Below are 15,292 nucleotides of genomic sequence, written 5' to 3'. Positions count from 1 at the left end.
CACTGCCATAATATCGGCAAAAATATAACATGCTAAATATGTAAGTTTCTCTTTTTAATTGGAGCTATGCTATCTTGTAGCTTGTAGCTAGTACAGAACCTCAGAACAGTCAGATTTAATGTATATTGACCATCAATATAATGGCCATCATCATACTGACCTTTCCTCCTAACAAAAAACATTACCACTAATTACTCAGTGGGATTAAAGCTTAAATTCGGCTTAGACTGTAAGATTTTGGCACAATGTACACAGGATTTTGATGTCACCTTCAATTTTTTGAGTTGTGGATAAATCATGTGTAAATTGCACAGTGTTACGGAACGTCCAAGAGACAAGTTAGTTCCTGTTCTCACTTGCGTTACAGCTGCGATAAACACTTGTTTCCTCACCAGCCTCGCTCTTTTTTCTCTCGTTCTCGCTTACTCGTTCTTGCACGATCGGATCATTCTCTCTCTCTCTGCCTCTGTCTCTCAAAAACGCAGCCTGTCATTTTACAGAGAAACCCGGAAAGCATAAACTCCTCTGTGCTGAAGACTTTCCTGTGCTGGGAAACTTCACAAAGCACCATGACTGCTACAAAGCGTTAACAACCAAGACTCCTTTCAGAAATGTTAAATAAATAACAACAAAAACCATCACCACATCAAAGATTAAAGTTTTTACTTTTATAAACAACAGCATGTTTTTAAAAGCTGTTGATTATGTGGCACATCCACCGTACAAGTCTCTGTGTATGAGCTGTTACTATAGAAACGGTAATGTATTAAAGTGAGCGCATTAATATTTCCCTGTCGTTCATGTTACAACTTGAACTACTTTCCGAGATTTGAGCATTTAACCTCGCTCTGGTAAAAGTACATGTAATAAATCTATAGCACAGTCAGTTAAGCTTTTTTGTTGTCATTGCTATCATACTGCTGGCGTGGTGTGATTGCTCAGTAAACATATTCATGTGCTGTTTGTCACAGCGGTTTAAATCCAACAACAAATTGGAACATAATGAAAACAGCCAGGTAATCGAAATGACACTAATTCTACAGTGTCCTCCTAGTCCATTTTTTTTTTCTTCTGAATTTTTAGCAGCACAAACCGAGCACTGCATGCTTGTCAACATTTTCAGACTGAGTAGATTAGTGGCATCGTTGGCATTTAACTTCGGAAGGTCGTGCAGTGTGACAAGCTGCACCCTGAGGTGTCGTACAGTGAAATCCCAGCTTCAGACTGTAGCGTTCCAGATGGAACATTCCTGCAATGATTAAAAAAAAACACTTCTAATGATAAAAGGGTTTGCTTTAAAGTGTTCTTAGAATGTATCTTAGAATGTTGCTCACACATTCCCAGATACAAACTAACCACTAACTAACACAACTGTTGTTGTTCTTTCGGTTGCTCCTGTTAGGGGTTGCCACAGCGGATCTCCTTCCATTGTCTGCGTATTGATTTGGCACAGGTTTTACATCAGATGCCCTTCCTGATGCAACATTTATCCGGGCTTGGGACCGGCACTGGGTGCACTAGCCTGTGCGCCCCCAGTGGCTGGGGTTGGCGCCCAGCGTGGGGCTAAAACTCAGAATCCTAAGATTAAGAGTCCCATGCTCTACCAGCTGAGCTAGCCAGCCACCATACCACTAACTAACACAACTAATGCTAACTAGAGATGTAACCAAAAACAAATACATTATTCTGAATGAGCAGGTAATGGGTTCTAAGGAGATACTAAAGTGGCTGAGCCAGAATTTACAGACAGTGCTGACAGTGCTGTCATTTCTACCTCTGGGTTTTTTCCATGTTTTCTAGTGTTGTCAGGGGCATATTGGTAGGTTTCATATTTAATTATAAAAACAAATAAACAAAAAGGTTCCGGTTTAGGCCACACCCACTTTTGATTTAAATGCAAATACAGATATCTGAAGCACTACACATATACAGATATTGGCATGGTATTACACCCCTAGTGTTAACATTTCTACAGCTCAAATATTGTAGGAATGTTCATAAGTTTAATTTAAAGCCTCAGAAAACTCTCACAAAATAGATGAAATGTTAACAGTTCAGAAAATGTTCTGCTAAGCTAAAGTTGTCTAGGTTATTGAGTCACCTCAGTTCATTAACAAATGCATGAACCGTTTGACTCTACAGGAGTCACGTGTTTGCCTGCCTCCCACCGTCTGCGTCTACATGGATGTACACTATAAAGAAGCACATGCTTGATCTGTGTCACCTCAGGGTGGGTGAGATGGAGGCTGTGAGGAGCTCACTGCTTCCTCGTTCGTGAAACTCTAGCTGCGGTGCCTGCTGGCCCTTACCTGCTGACAAACTAGTGATTTGTGCCTTGTGGCATGACACCCCTACCATTCCTCCAACAAGATGGATAGCCTGGCCTGGCACTGGAGATATTACTGAAACCCTATCAGTGATATTAGCCAAAGGAAATGTGCCCTCCCCGGGGATGTCTCAATGCCGGCCTTGATATACGACTGCACCATTCCTCCTATCGCTCATAAAACTCGGCTCCATGTAGAATGTATTATTGTAAAGCGGGAAGTTATACTAGCCTTGGCCACATGACAGTGCATCATATTCAGTACACTATATCCCATTCCCGCTGAGAGAAATGTGGAGTTTCCTGCACTGCGGTCTGCCTGTGGCCGCAGCACACTGTCCTCTCTGATCTCAAAAACCCACATTCTCAAAGGACAAACAGTTTTATTTTAACTCTCTGGATGTTGAAGTGCAAACGAATTTTGTTCTTGTCTACTATTATGTGTATAACTAAGTGTGCCTGATAGCCTCTTGAAAATGTTCTATATAGACTTCCTTAGAATTGCTTATGAATGCACATTCATTATACATTCATTATACATTCATTAAACTGTTTATATGCAATCTGAAACAAACTGAAGAACATTTCTTTAACAACAAGAATCTTGTGAGTCCAGACAGAGGATAACAAGAAGTTAACATTAGTTAAGCATGTTAGCTAAGTAAGGATTAAAACACAAAGAGGTGTGCTGTTACAGGAAAATAACCACTCCAAAGTTGATTATTTTCCTATAACATCACATCCATAAGTGTTTTATTCCCTGCTTATACTACACCATTTTTCATAACGATTAAAGAATAACTCATCGTACAATTTATCCATTTATAGTTATGTTTAATATTGTGAAACATCCATGAGCCCATGTTATAAGTTAGTCACTTATAACAGTAACAAGCAGCCGTTCCCTTACCAGCCCCTTTTTCTCTCTCTCTTTTTTTTTTTAATGAGACAGCTTATCATGTTACCAAGAAACCACTAACACCAAATCCTGAAGACTCTCTCAGCTTTTTTTAAAAATCCTTTTATGTGGAGCATCTACCATAGAAGTCCCCGTATAAATGATAACATAGAGTATAAACTTTGTAGTTTTCACTAGATCTAGAGCTAGATGTTTAAACAGCAAGCCAGAGTGAACAGTGGCAAGGGCAAATTTAACAGTAGCAGGATTCAAAAGGGAACCCAGCCTGTTGGACAGTTACTATGTACAGTCAATAGACTTGTTGAAATATACTATACATGATGTTGTAGATGTAGTGAATAGGAATCTTGAGATAACACTTGTGTGTGTTTCTTTTTGCAATGTTTAGCTGAGTGTGGTGGGACGATCAAGGACGAGCCCACAGGTCGCATCCTGTCTCCAGGTTACCCAGCGCCCTATGAGCACAATCTGCACTGCGTGTGGACCATCGAGGCTCCACCTGGAAGCACCATTGGGTCTGTATATCACACACCCCACATGTCGCTTCTTTCCTATCCTGTCATTACCTCATCCATTCCTTTTGACATCATTATCAGCTCTTCATGCTTCCTACCTCTCATCTCTTACCTGACCTTGAATTTCAAACCATTAACTCTTTAAAAATCTCAGTGGGAATTTTCTGGCGCACGTCTCAGTTGTCTCAGCGTGTCGCCACGGGCTTGCCTGATATTCGGAGATTTTTGCATAAGCTCAAACCATGATTGGCTTTCAGTATGGTTTCCGTCACTGTGTGTGTGTGTGTGTGTGTGTGTGTGTGTGTGTGCCAGCCAGTATTGTTCCGGGCTGCTATCTAAGTCATCAGGGCTGGGGGGTGTTAGGAGGGCATTAGCGTTTTGGCAGTCCTACACGTTGGCCTCTCCCCTTCCCCTGTAAATCGCTGCTAATGAATGAACATGCGCTCTCTTTAATTGCCGCTTGTTTTGCCAGTGTAATTCTGCATGAAATCTCAGCGCCAGGCACTATCTAATTGAAACGTGCCTCTAACAGCGCTGTTTATCAGACTCTTCCCTCTGTCCTTCAGCTGCACTCTGGACCGCTCCCACACCCCTTCCTGCTGCAGTACTCGTTTTTGTTTTATTCTGTGTCAGCCTGCGTACTTCAGACTTAACTTAAAGGTGATGAAGGTTATCCCAAAGAAACAGGCCACTTCTGTATTTTTATTTGTCAGCAAATTACTGCCATTAAGGAAGGTAGCTGGGTGTTATCATCTCACAGTGTTTTGAGCTCACAAGCCACTCTGGACTAAAAGTAGTATTGGAATATCAATAAGAGGACCTCCTCCTTTGTCCAGACGCTTGTTAAATATGGAGCTAAACTGGAAGAAAAATCGAAGGTGACAAACAAAATGATGAAGGTTACGTGACCTTGGATTTCCTCTCTTCTTGTTATGCAGCAGCAGTCATTTCTCTTGGGTTTTTAGATGACGTATAAACCAAGCACTTTGTTGTGACTAGATAAGGATGAAGTAGCATCTGCAGAACAAGATCAATATCTTGTTATCGCAGATGCACAATAATGTGTAAGCAGAACAAAACAAAGTACTTAAATGAATTTAGATTTACTGCATTGTATTAGATGATTTTTATTTGTATTTTAGTTTTTTCGCAGGCTCACACACAGTGATCAATTTCAGGCACAGGGGAATCCCCTTGAAAAGACACAGAACTGTGCAAAAATCTTAAGCACCCTATTTCTTATTGTAGACGTTCCTTTTCCTAGTAATTACAGCTTTGTACTTTGTATGTTATAGACTATATAATCACAGAACCTACCAGATTACATACAAAATAGTAAGCTTTTAATGGTCTTAACAACAAATCTTTGGTCAGGAAATTAGCAAGAATTAAAGAAATACTGTAGATATCTTCCTGCTCATCAGTCCTGGTTTCATTTATGAGCCTGTTATAAGGCACTTGATGGGTGGCTTCAGGTGTGGCAGATAACCAAATAATGACTAATCTTTTTAGAAAAAAAAAGTTATTTCTGACTGTACTTACTGCTGTGTTTAATAACCTGGCTCCTCATTTACCCGACGTAATCCTTGCAGGCAGACAGAAGAGGCAAGGTCAGAAAGCAGCCTAAATCAAAAATATTTCTATGCTGTTTTGGTAAAACATACAGTATTAATGTTTTCTTAAATTGGCTCAGTTTTGTCAAAACTGACAATTCATTTCATTTTGGCTGTTTTCCAGAATAAGCTGTAGCATCATCCATTGGCTTTTTGCAGGCCGCCACTGAGCCTTTTTTATTATTATTATAATTAATGAACACCCATGGAGCTGGCTCCTGTAGAAAAGGAAAAAAAACCTATAATATTGTCATTAAAGAAAGTAACAAATTAAGTAATAGACCACTTTTCATAAACAGCTTGCATGTTATTTTATATCTAATCTTAATTGAGTCATTGTAAACTGTTCATTTACTATTAGGTTTTAATTACAAACACCAAAAGAAAGCGCCAAAAGAAAAGTGATCAAATCAGAATTTCGTCCCTTAATCTCCAGCAGTCTTTTACCTTTTTGTCACATCCTGATATGGGTTTAAGCATAAAAAGACTCTCAAGGCATGGTATTACTTGCTGGTAGAATCTATATAGAAATGTGTGCTTTAGTCATTTTCACAGCATGAATACTCAAAAGACAGATATTGAGTTTTTTTTTATTTCCTAGGGGCTGATCACAACTTTTTAAAGCCTATTTTGTTTGCACTACAACAAAACCAAAAAAGGCCACAAGCCCTTAGCTGTTATCTGTATAACACAGCTGGTTTTGTCTCTCTCATGTCTTTGTTTTTGCTTGATGTGTTGTTAAATACGAGGCAATTGCACACTGTAGTAGTGGAATTAAAAGCCCACTGAAGTGTTATAAAGAACACATGTGGAAAGCAGCTTTGCATGCACTAAGTTTGTTTCATCAAGCTAATTGATTTTATTCTATAATATACAAACATTACACATGCTTATAATAGTCTGATGGTCTAATGCAGTTTATGTGCAGTTAATTTGATACATTTACTCATAGAGAGAAGGCAAGGAAATGAACTCTGGTGTGCCCAGTGTGAGCTGAAAAGACAAAGAAAAGATTATGGCTCCGTTTCCAGCAGGATTTGTTTTTGTTGTTTGGTGTTGGACTTTGAAGGTTAAATGTGTTCAAAGGAGTTTCACTCAACGCTGTATGTGGATTAAAAAAAGAGTGAACCTATGTAAACCAATAGAAAACTGTGAACGTGAAAAAAATGGGAGGAGGAGTTTGGAAACCATGGCTGCATGTATAACACAACCTACAGATGATCAGTGGGAAAACTGTTTTGAGCCAACCATTGTTTCCCTATGAAAGAGCGATGTTGCTTTGCCTTTGCCTCACCGCCTTGGATCTGGCATCTTGGTGCTGCATTCCAAGTTCATTCAAATTCAATTTTGACCCAGTTTTCAAAGCAAAACCAATAAAATGAGCTCTCATATGTGACATAGCAGAGACACGACTCATTCATTACAATGGAGGAGCTGCTAATTATTTGCGTGTTTCAGTATCCAGAGCTATTTAATATAACATTAAAGACATCGACCTTATTTTTGTCCAACCTAAAATAACCCTGGAAATGGTCGTCATGGCTCCATAGCACTCAGATAAGGTTGAACTTGTCATTAGTTTGTCAAGAAATGGAGTCCTTGCCCTGTGTTTTCTCCTGTCTTCTCCAAAGTATGAACCATATATATTCTTTTTGAAAATCTACGAAACATGCAGAATGGGCTAGCTCTATGTATGATCTGTCTCAAATACATTTTCATGACATAGCACCACTTTAACCTTGCAGTAAAAACACTGCTCCTCCCTTTGCCTACCGCCACTGTGGACTGAAGGTCCACATATGGACAAGAATGAGTGATTCAAAATGAGTGACATTGAGTGACATTAGAGCAATTTAATACAAGTAGTTAAGTTATGTGTTATGCTTTCAGTAAATGCTGGAGGAAAATAGTCTGCAGCTGTTTTGCTTCAACACATCAGTTCAGTAAATCAGTCCATATTACTGTCCATGTTACATTCCAGTGTACTGTCCTCTTTGTTGGTGAGGGTTATTCATCATCATATGTTCACTGTAGCTGAGAAATGCACGGAAAATGAGATTACGTGAATGAGCTCCTCTGACAGACTATCTGTACTGTACATTTACACAAGTTGACTGCAGCAGTTTGACAGATTCTTTAAATTCCTGGCTAGCTATCACACTCCTAGGGTAATTAATGTTTAAGCATTAACAGGAAAGAAGAACATTATCTTTCTCTCCCTCTCTTCCCCCTTTTCTCTCACCTTCATCCTGAGCTGCAGACAAGGGGCATTCATGTCTCTGAGTGGATTAATATATGGCCATAAGTTTGTGGACACCTAACCATCACACGCATAGGTGCATTTTGAACACCCCATTCCAGATTTAGTCCCCCCTTAGCTGCACCTCCACTCTTCTGGAAAGACTTTCCACTAGATTTTGGAGTGTCAGACACTGATGTCATGCTAGAACATGTTCGTTTCAGTGAAGCGAAATCGTAATGCTACAGTGTACAAAGACATGCTATGCAATTGTGTGCTTCCAACTTTGTGGCAACAGTTTGGGGAAGAGCCTTATATGGGTGTGATGGTCAGGTATCCACAAACAGTTGGCTGTATAGTGTATGATTTCCACACTGTGTGTTTGTGTGTGTTATTGTGTGTGTTTGGGTGTATATGTGATTACATGATTGTCTGACCTCCTTACTGTAAGGTATGCACACATTCTTTTGATCCCATCTTGCATGATCAATTATTCAAGATCATTTGCAATGCATTAGAACTGGGACAACTCAAACACTAATGTTAGGGCTTTAATAATACTGCAGTGAGGTGTATGTGTGCGAGAAAGGGACAGTAACACACACGACATGCAGAGAAGGGCAGGACTTGGCTCAGCAGTGCAGAGATGACAGCATTGGGAAGTAACTATGATATAAGAAGACAACGTTAACAACAGCAGGGACCTTTTTTTCTTGTAATACACAGAAATGGACATGTCCCGTTAGTATTGTGAAGTTGATGAAGGAGTAAGAGCATGAATAAGGAGGTGTTGTGGGTATTTAGTGGTAGGATTAGGATAGAGTGTTACACTGGGGGGATGCAACACACTCCAAGGCTTATGGGAGGAGACGAACACCTTTCATCCCCCTTTCATCTTCTCATCACAGGCTCATCTCCACCCTTGATCCAACTGTGTTTTGCAAAGGTGATAATTACCTTCAAGAGCCACTTCTGACTGACAGTATCTCTCAGACACACACACACACACACACACACACATGTCTGAGCTCTAGTGTGTCTGAGGCGTGTAGGATTAGACAGTCGGTAAAGCCACTGTACCGAAACTGGCTTTGCACGCCTGAGTCAGAGCTCAGAGGATCCAGCGGCTCATCTGCAGTTGTGAAGCAAATCTCATTCACCTTCTGTCCTCTTCTTTCCTCTTCTTTTTCTCTTAACTTCTACTCTTGCTTCTCTTCTCTATCTTCTCAATTTTTAATATTTTCCTTCTCTGATTCCCTGTCTTTTTTTCTCTTATTTTCTTTTCTGTTCTCTTTTTCTTCTCTCCTTTTTACATTTTTTTTCTCTTTTCAGTTCTTTTTGTTCTCTTCTGCTCTTTCTCCTCTTCTCTCCTCTTCTCTCCTCTCTTCTTCTGCCTTCTCTTCTCTTCTCCTCTTCTCTTCTCTTCTCTCCTCTCTTCTTCTGCCTTCTGCCTTCTCTTCTCTTCTCCTCGTCTCTTCTCTTCTCTTCTCTCCTCTCTTCTTCTGCCTTCTCTTCTCTTCTCTCCTTTTCTATTCTGTTCTGTTCTCTTCTGTTCACTTCTGTTCTGTTTTCTTCTCTTATTTTTGTATTTTCTCCTCTCTTTTGTTCTTCTGTTCTGTTCTGTTCTTTCCTCTTCTCTTTGTATTTTCTTCTCTCTTTTTCTGTTCTATTCTCTTCTCTTCTGTTCTCTTCTCTTCTCTGCTAATCTACTTTTATTTATCGTACTCTCCTCTTCTCTCGCCTGTTCTCGCGTTCTCAGAGCACTGTTATCAGGATGTGTGTTAGCACAGCTGTTTTGTCGGCTGTCTCTCTGAGCACACAGATCCACAGCGTTAGACAGTAGAGATGAGATTCAGACTGTCTGAATCACGCCAGAGATGAGCTGTATGTGCCTGATCCGCTGATAAACGTGACAGCTGGCGAGGTGGGCAGAACGTTTCCACACAAGGACTTAATGCTTACTGCTAGAAGAAATGGAGCTCCTTGTTCATGTCATCTTTCATTCATTCTGTCTCGCTGTACTTTCCAAAGCTTTTTGTACTTGAATGCTTGCATCCTGTTATTGTCTCACGGGTTGTTTAATGCATGCAGTGATGTACATTAGCGTTAAGTGGGGAAAATACATGCTGAATTGTAACACTAACACACACACACACACACAGCAGACACATGCACTGTGATGGAGGTCCCTAAGTAAACACCTGCGCTGCTAGGTCTCATGGGAGCTTTTAACAGAGGGCTGAGCTGTGAGATCCTGATGAGGTTACAGATTGGACCGTGTGGATAAAGTGGGCCCAGGAGCTCAGATGTGCTGATTCAGCTCACATGCTGGTCTTTATAACCAACCAATCTGTCAGCAAAATAGATTAAAATGACTATCAATAACACAGCAACCACACTGTCCTGGCTAACTTTGCACCTGGGGCGAAGGACATTTTTTTTGTTGTTCTCCTCCTGATACTCTACTCTTCATGACAGCATCTTCTCTCTAAATCACTAAAAATACATCAGTTGCAATAGTGTTAAAGAAGTGAGACCTTTGCACAGCACTAGTATTAGGTGCACGCTTAAACTAGTACTTCCTGTGTGTCAAGTTCAAACTGTGTTATTTGGTATTCATTTGCCACAGCTCTTCTTTTCTATTATCCTGTTACTGCCTTACTAACCTTTCCTTTTGAATTGCTTTGAATTTGAATTGCTTCCTCTTGCAGCTCTTCTGAACTCTTCTTAACTTAACTCTTCTTAACTTAAACATAGGAAGTGAAGTCATACCTCATTGCACAATTTCAAAAAGGTGACACTGCTCCAAAAAAGGAAAAAAAAAAAAAAAAAAAAAAAAAAAAAAAAAAGGATAAGTTCTCAAGTAAAATGGGCTTTTTGTTAGTTGGTAGAGCAACTTTCTTGTCAGTGTCGACTTTTTTTACATCTGAAAAAATGGAGGAAAAAGAAAAATACGATAGCAAGGGAAATGTTTTGGCCTCAGTGGAGATGAAACGAAAGGCAGTTTTTCCTTTCATACCGACTTGTTTAAGCAGGCTCTTTTATCAGTTGTTCCCTCTCCCTCTCTGTCTCTGAAACACACACGCACACACACATACACACAGTTCCCATCTTCCCATCTCAAACCTGCTAGGCTGCGTACATGTGGCCCACACAGCACCCCACATTCACTTCTCCCAACAGGCCGTTGAGAGATGTAGGAAGAAGAAAGTGCAGTAGTAAAGGAAGAAAAACAATACTGAGAAAAAGCATGTTTTAAGAAAATAAGATGGGGATTAGTCATTAGCATTTACACCACCACTAAAATCTGTTTTTATTATGTGAGTGAGATAATATGACTTACGTATGAATCTATGATTATATTTGTCAGGAGCAGTAGAGGAGGCAGATGCAAGTATAGATGATTTATTATGTAAAGTACAAAAACAAATGAAACCATGAAAACAACATTAACATGAACTGTAGATATAAGGCTAGAAACATTCAGACTATAAGCAGTAATGAGGCACACAACAACAAACAACAAGTACAGCGAAAGCCTGATGGTGAGACATTGAAAAAACAGAACTTACAGTGGTGCTACTATAACGCGGGTGAGAGTGATTAGTGAGGCATATGATGTGCTGGGGCTGATGGGTAATGTAGGGGGGTGAGGGAAGTCCTCCACAAAGCAAGAGGAGGGAGCGACGTAAACAGCAAAGCAAGGAGAAGGAGCAATGTTCTCAGTGGAGCAGGAAGGTGGAGCGACGCCCATGGCAAGGCCACAAAAAAAAAAACTCACTTCAGTGAACAGCCATTCAGAGGCTACAATAAAATAATTTCAGCTTCAATGCGTTTTTTTTAGGGTACACAAAAATAAATATATAAGCACCATATATGTACATAAGAATAAATCTATGTATCATACTACACTATTTAGGAATGTAGTATTTTATATTTAGTGCACTGCTGAAATTTCTGCTGAAATGATTGATTCTGGAACTAAGATCGCACACCAGGGAAGCTCATGTCCATCAATAGAGCCTTATATGTGACCATCACCTGCATATGTGAGCTTTCACACACACAATCTCTTGGAAGTTGGAAGCACACAATTGTCTAGAATGTGTTTGTATGCTGTAGCATTATAATTTCCCTTCACTGGAACTAAGCGATCCAAACCTGTTCCAGCATGACAATGCCTCTGTGCACAAAGTGAGGTCCATGAAGACAAGGCTTGCCAATTTTCAAGTGGAAGACCTCGAGTGGTCTTCACCTAGCCCCAACCTCAATCCTACTGAACACTTTTGGGATAAACTGGTATGCTGACTGTGCCCCAGGCCTCCTCGCCCAACATCAGTGCCTGACCTCACTAATGCTCTTGTGGCTGAATGGGCACATCCCCACAGCCATGCTTCAAAATCTAGTTTAAAGAAGAGTGGAGGTTATTATAACAGCAAAGCAGGGAACAATCTGGAATGGGATGTTAAAAAAGCACATATGGGTGTGATGGACAGGTGTCCACAAATTTTTGACCATACTGTGTAGCTCGATAATCTTTCTTGGATGAAGGATGTTATGACTACAGCAGTGTCTGGGAGGATTTTCTGCTCAACTTTGGCCTCAGAGGCATCAGAAACGGAGTCATAGTGAAATGCAAACTAGTCACCTAGTCTATGCAGTCCCTAATGCATGTGTAGTGTGGATTGTGGTTCATTTAATAATACCATGCCATTCTGCATTTTAGTTACCTGTGCATTCAGCCTTAATGACACTCTGAGCTGTACATTGTAGCAAAGCAGTGCATCCTCATCGGCTGAAGTGATCCATGTTTAAATCGCCAGTCACCCGCTATCTATATGGGTCACCCATTTATACATTACTAATAATTTACACATTCTTACACTTTGTGTACTCTCCAGTTAGCACATATACCTGACTCGAGTTACATTTGGGTCTGTGTTCCAATCACATGCCTCAGTTATACATTTCTTCTCTCTCTCTCTCTCTCTCTCTCTCTCTCTCTCTCTCTCTCTCTCTCTATTTCTTTACACCTGAGGTTCATCACCAGCAGCAGCTGCCTCCTTTGACTCTTGTGCAGCAGCAACACTTTATTTATTTCAGCCTCGTGTTTGCATTTGCCATCTGTCACTGAAACCTCTCTTCAGCCTCTGCATCAATCTCTCTCTTTCTATTTACCTAGTGGATCAAGTGTCACTTTCAGAGTCCAGCTGTTCCATAGCTGGTGTTATCATCTATGTACCTTCATCTGTGTAGCAATAAAACATCCAGGGAAAAAGGTTCAGAAAACGTCTTCGCTGAGAACTAAATCTGCGTACATAGTCATTTCAACAAGGATGCAATCCCCATTCTGTCAGTGCAATCACACTTGAGCTGCTGATAGATGATAGCTGTGCATTTCAGTTACTTTCTCTGATCTTTTTCTGTTTGTGTGTATGTGTGCATGTGTGGGTTCAGGCTGCACTTTCTGGTTTTCCACACGGAGGAGGTGCATGATGTGTTGCGGATCTGGGATGGGCCTCAGGACGGCGGTGTACTTCTCAAAGAGTTGAGTGGCTCCACTCTGCCTCTGGACCTCCACAGCACCTTCAACTCCATCAGCCTGCAGTTCACTACTGACTTCTTCACCAGCAAGCAGGGCTTCGCTCTGCAGTTCTCAGGTGTGTTTTGTTTGACGGAGCAAAATGGCCACCAACTGGATAAGTCAATCAATCAATCAATCAATCAATCAATCAATCAATCAATCAATCCCTTTTTATTTTATTTATTTATTTATTATAGAATTTTATTTATTTGTTTGTTTGTTTGTTTTCATGCATGTGACGGGTTAATAATAAAGCAGCTTTCATATAATTGATGGAAATTTCACTGAACTGCGTTTAAAATGCGTAATTATAAATGAGATCCAAGGCACAGGCAAGAGTTCAGATATACAGTATAACTTATATATTTATATACTGATTACATTTAGTGTTACATTATTTATAATAGTATTTTTTTAATAATCATGGAAAAGTTGAATTTTCTTCAGTAAAGTAGAAAATCCATATAATTATACTGTTATTATTCCAATTATTTATCTAATATATTTCCAAAAAAAATTAAATATCATACTTGAAAATACATGTGGAAAGGAAAAGATTTTTTATATTATTTATATTATTTTATTTATGATTTTATAATTTATATATTTTTATGTTTATATAATATTATTTATATTATATAATTAGAGTAGTATACTGTATATGTATATTTTACATTTTGTTTGATATTTTTTAGTTCTTAATTTTTCACAATTTTTATATTTTTTCCATTAAGACACTGCTGCAAGATATCTATATCTCTATACGTCTAGTCTCAAAATGTCTAGAATATTGCCTCATTTTCTAAATTTTCTAAATTTTAAATTTTCAAAATGCTTGTATCTGAATATTAAAACATTCTAGACTATGTAAAAGAAGCCCTGGAGGAACAGAGTTATCTAATCAGGCATTCTCTCATCCAGAGGTAAGGAGCTCTACAGGAACAGCTGGAAATAAAGCAGTCTCAATCTGCACGTAGTCTGGAGGAGATTGCAATCTGATTGGTTTCAGCCAACACAACTGGCGTGAAAGGATTTGAGTGACAACACTGTGCCCCTTCAGTGGATTTCCATCTGTTAATTTTCACACCACACCTGTTCAACTGCGTGCTACAATGCCAATAGCAGATTGCAGATTTTGCACGTGTATCCTGCATCATCCTCTAAAAGAGAAAGCTGATGCTAGTTTGAGGAAGAGGTGTAGTCACCCAGAATAACAGAATCTCCTAGTTATCAATGGAAACACAAGCATCACAAATTTCACAGAAAATGTACTGTAGGCCAGTCCGGCCGAGCTAGCATCTTTTCTGCAATTAAACCAAACATTAAACCAGACAACCAGTCATTCCTACCCTTATCATCCAGACTCTTCTGATATGTTCTCAATTCATATTTAGTACTGCACAAAAAACCCAGGCATGTCTCTATGTTCACAGAAAGGAGAAAAAGCTGCATCTCTCGTTGTGTGCGAGTTTGTATGTGTGTATGTGTGTGTGGTTTTTTTTGGGTTTTTTTTAAAAAATCCCTGTGCCTTTCCGCATCTAAACTTGAATTAGCATGAGGCACGTATGTGGAGAAGATGCACAGATGTTTGAATAAATAATAGTACGGATAATTCCCTGCCGGGCCGAAGATTTACAAAATTCAACATAAGGCTAATCTGTCTGCTTTGCAAGGCTATGATCCTCCAAAAACGACAGCACCAAACTGTAGTCTCAGCATGCTGATCCAAAGCCCTCTGCGCACTTTTCTTTCTTTCTTTCACAGATTTGTGGTGCACTGGGACTAGTCCTGCTTTAATGAGTTAGGCTTATCCAGTTGTTATGAATATTAATGTATATTCTCTTGTAGCTTATGACTATATAAGTTACTCTTGATTGTATTTAACTGATTTTGTATTATTTTAAATCCATTACATGACTTGTGCAAGTCAACAATGATCAGTATTTTTGTGTTTAAAAAATTGTTATTTCCCAATGATCACAAATCAAAATGGGATTTTACATGTATCCAACCTCTTATTTATACCTCACGTAAACAGGAAATGGTCAAAAACAGCAATAAAGTTTCTAGAGACTGATAGCATTTAAAAATCATTT

The 15,292-nt window shown here is 39.4% G+C and overlaps 1 protein-coding gene across 1 annotated transcript in view; it reads left to right on the top strand.

The window, feature by feature from the left end:
- csmd2 (CUB and Sushi multiple domains 2) overlaps nt 1-15,292 on the top strand; it is a 309,743-nt gene that overhangs the window by 204,372 nt on the left and 90,079 nt on the right. Inside the window, exons 25-26 of the mRNA XM_053228691.1 lie at nt 3,634-3,760; nt 13,070-13,272. Coding sequence (XP_053084666.1) covers nt 3,634-3,760; nt 13,070-13,272 — 330 coding nt within the window. The remainder of the gene's footprint in view (nt 1-3,633; nt 3,761-13,069; nt 13,273-15,292) is intronic.

Source organism: Pangasianodon hypophthalmus, chromosome 23, assembly GCF_027358585.1.
Source record: "Pangasianodon hypophthalmus isolate fPanHyp1 chromosome 23, fPanHyp1.pri, whole genome shotgun sequence".
Lineage (NCBI taxonomy): Eukaryota > Metazoa > Chordata > Actinopteri > Siluriformes > Pangasiidae > Pangasianodon > Pangasianodon hypophthalmus.
Note: the sequence above shows the minus strand (reverse complement) of the source record. Positions and strands in the feature narration are given on the sequence as shown.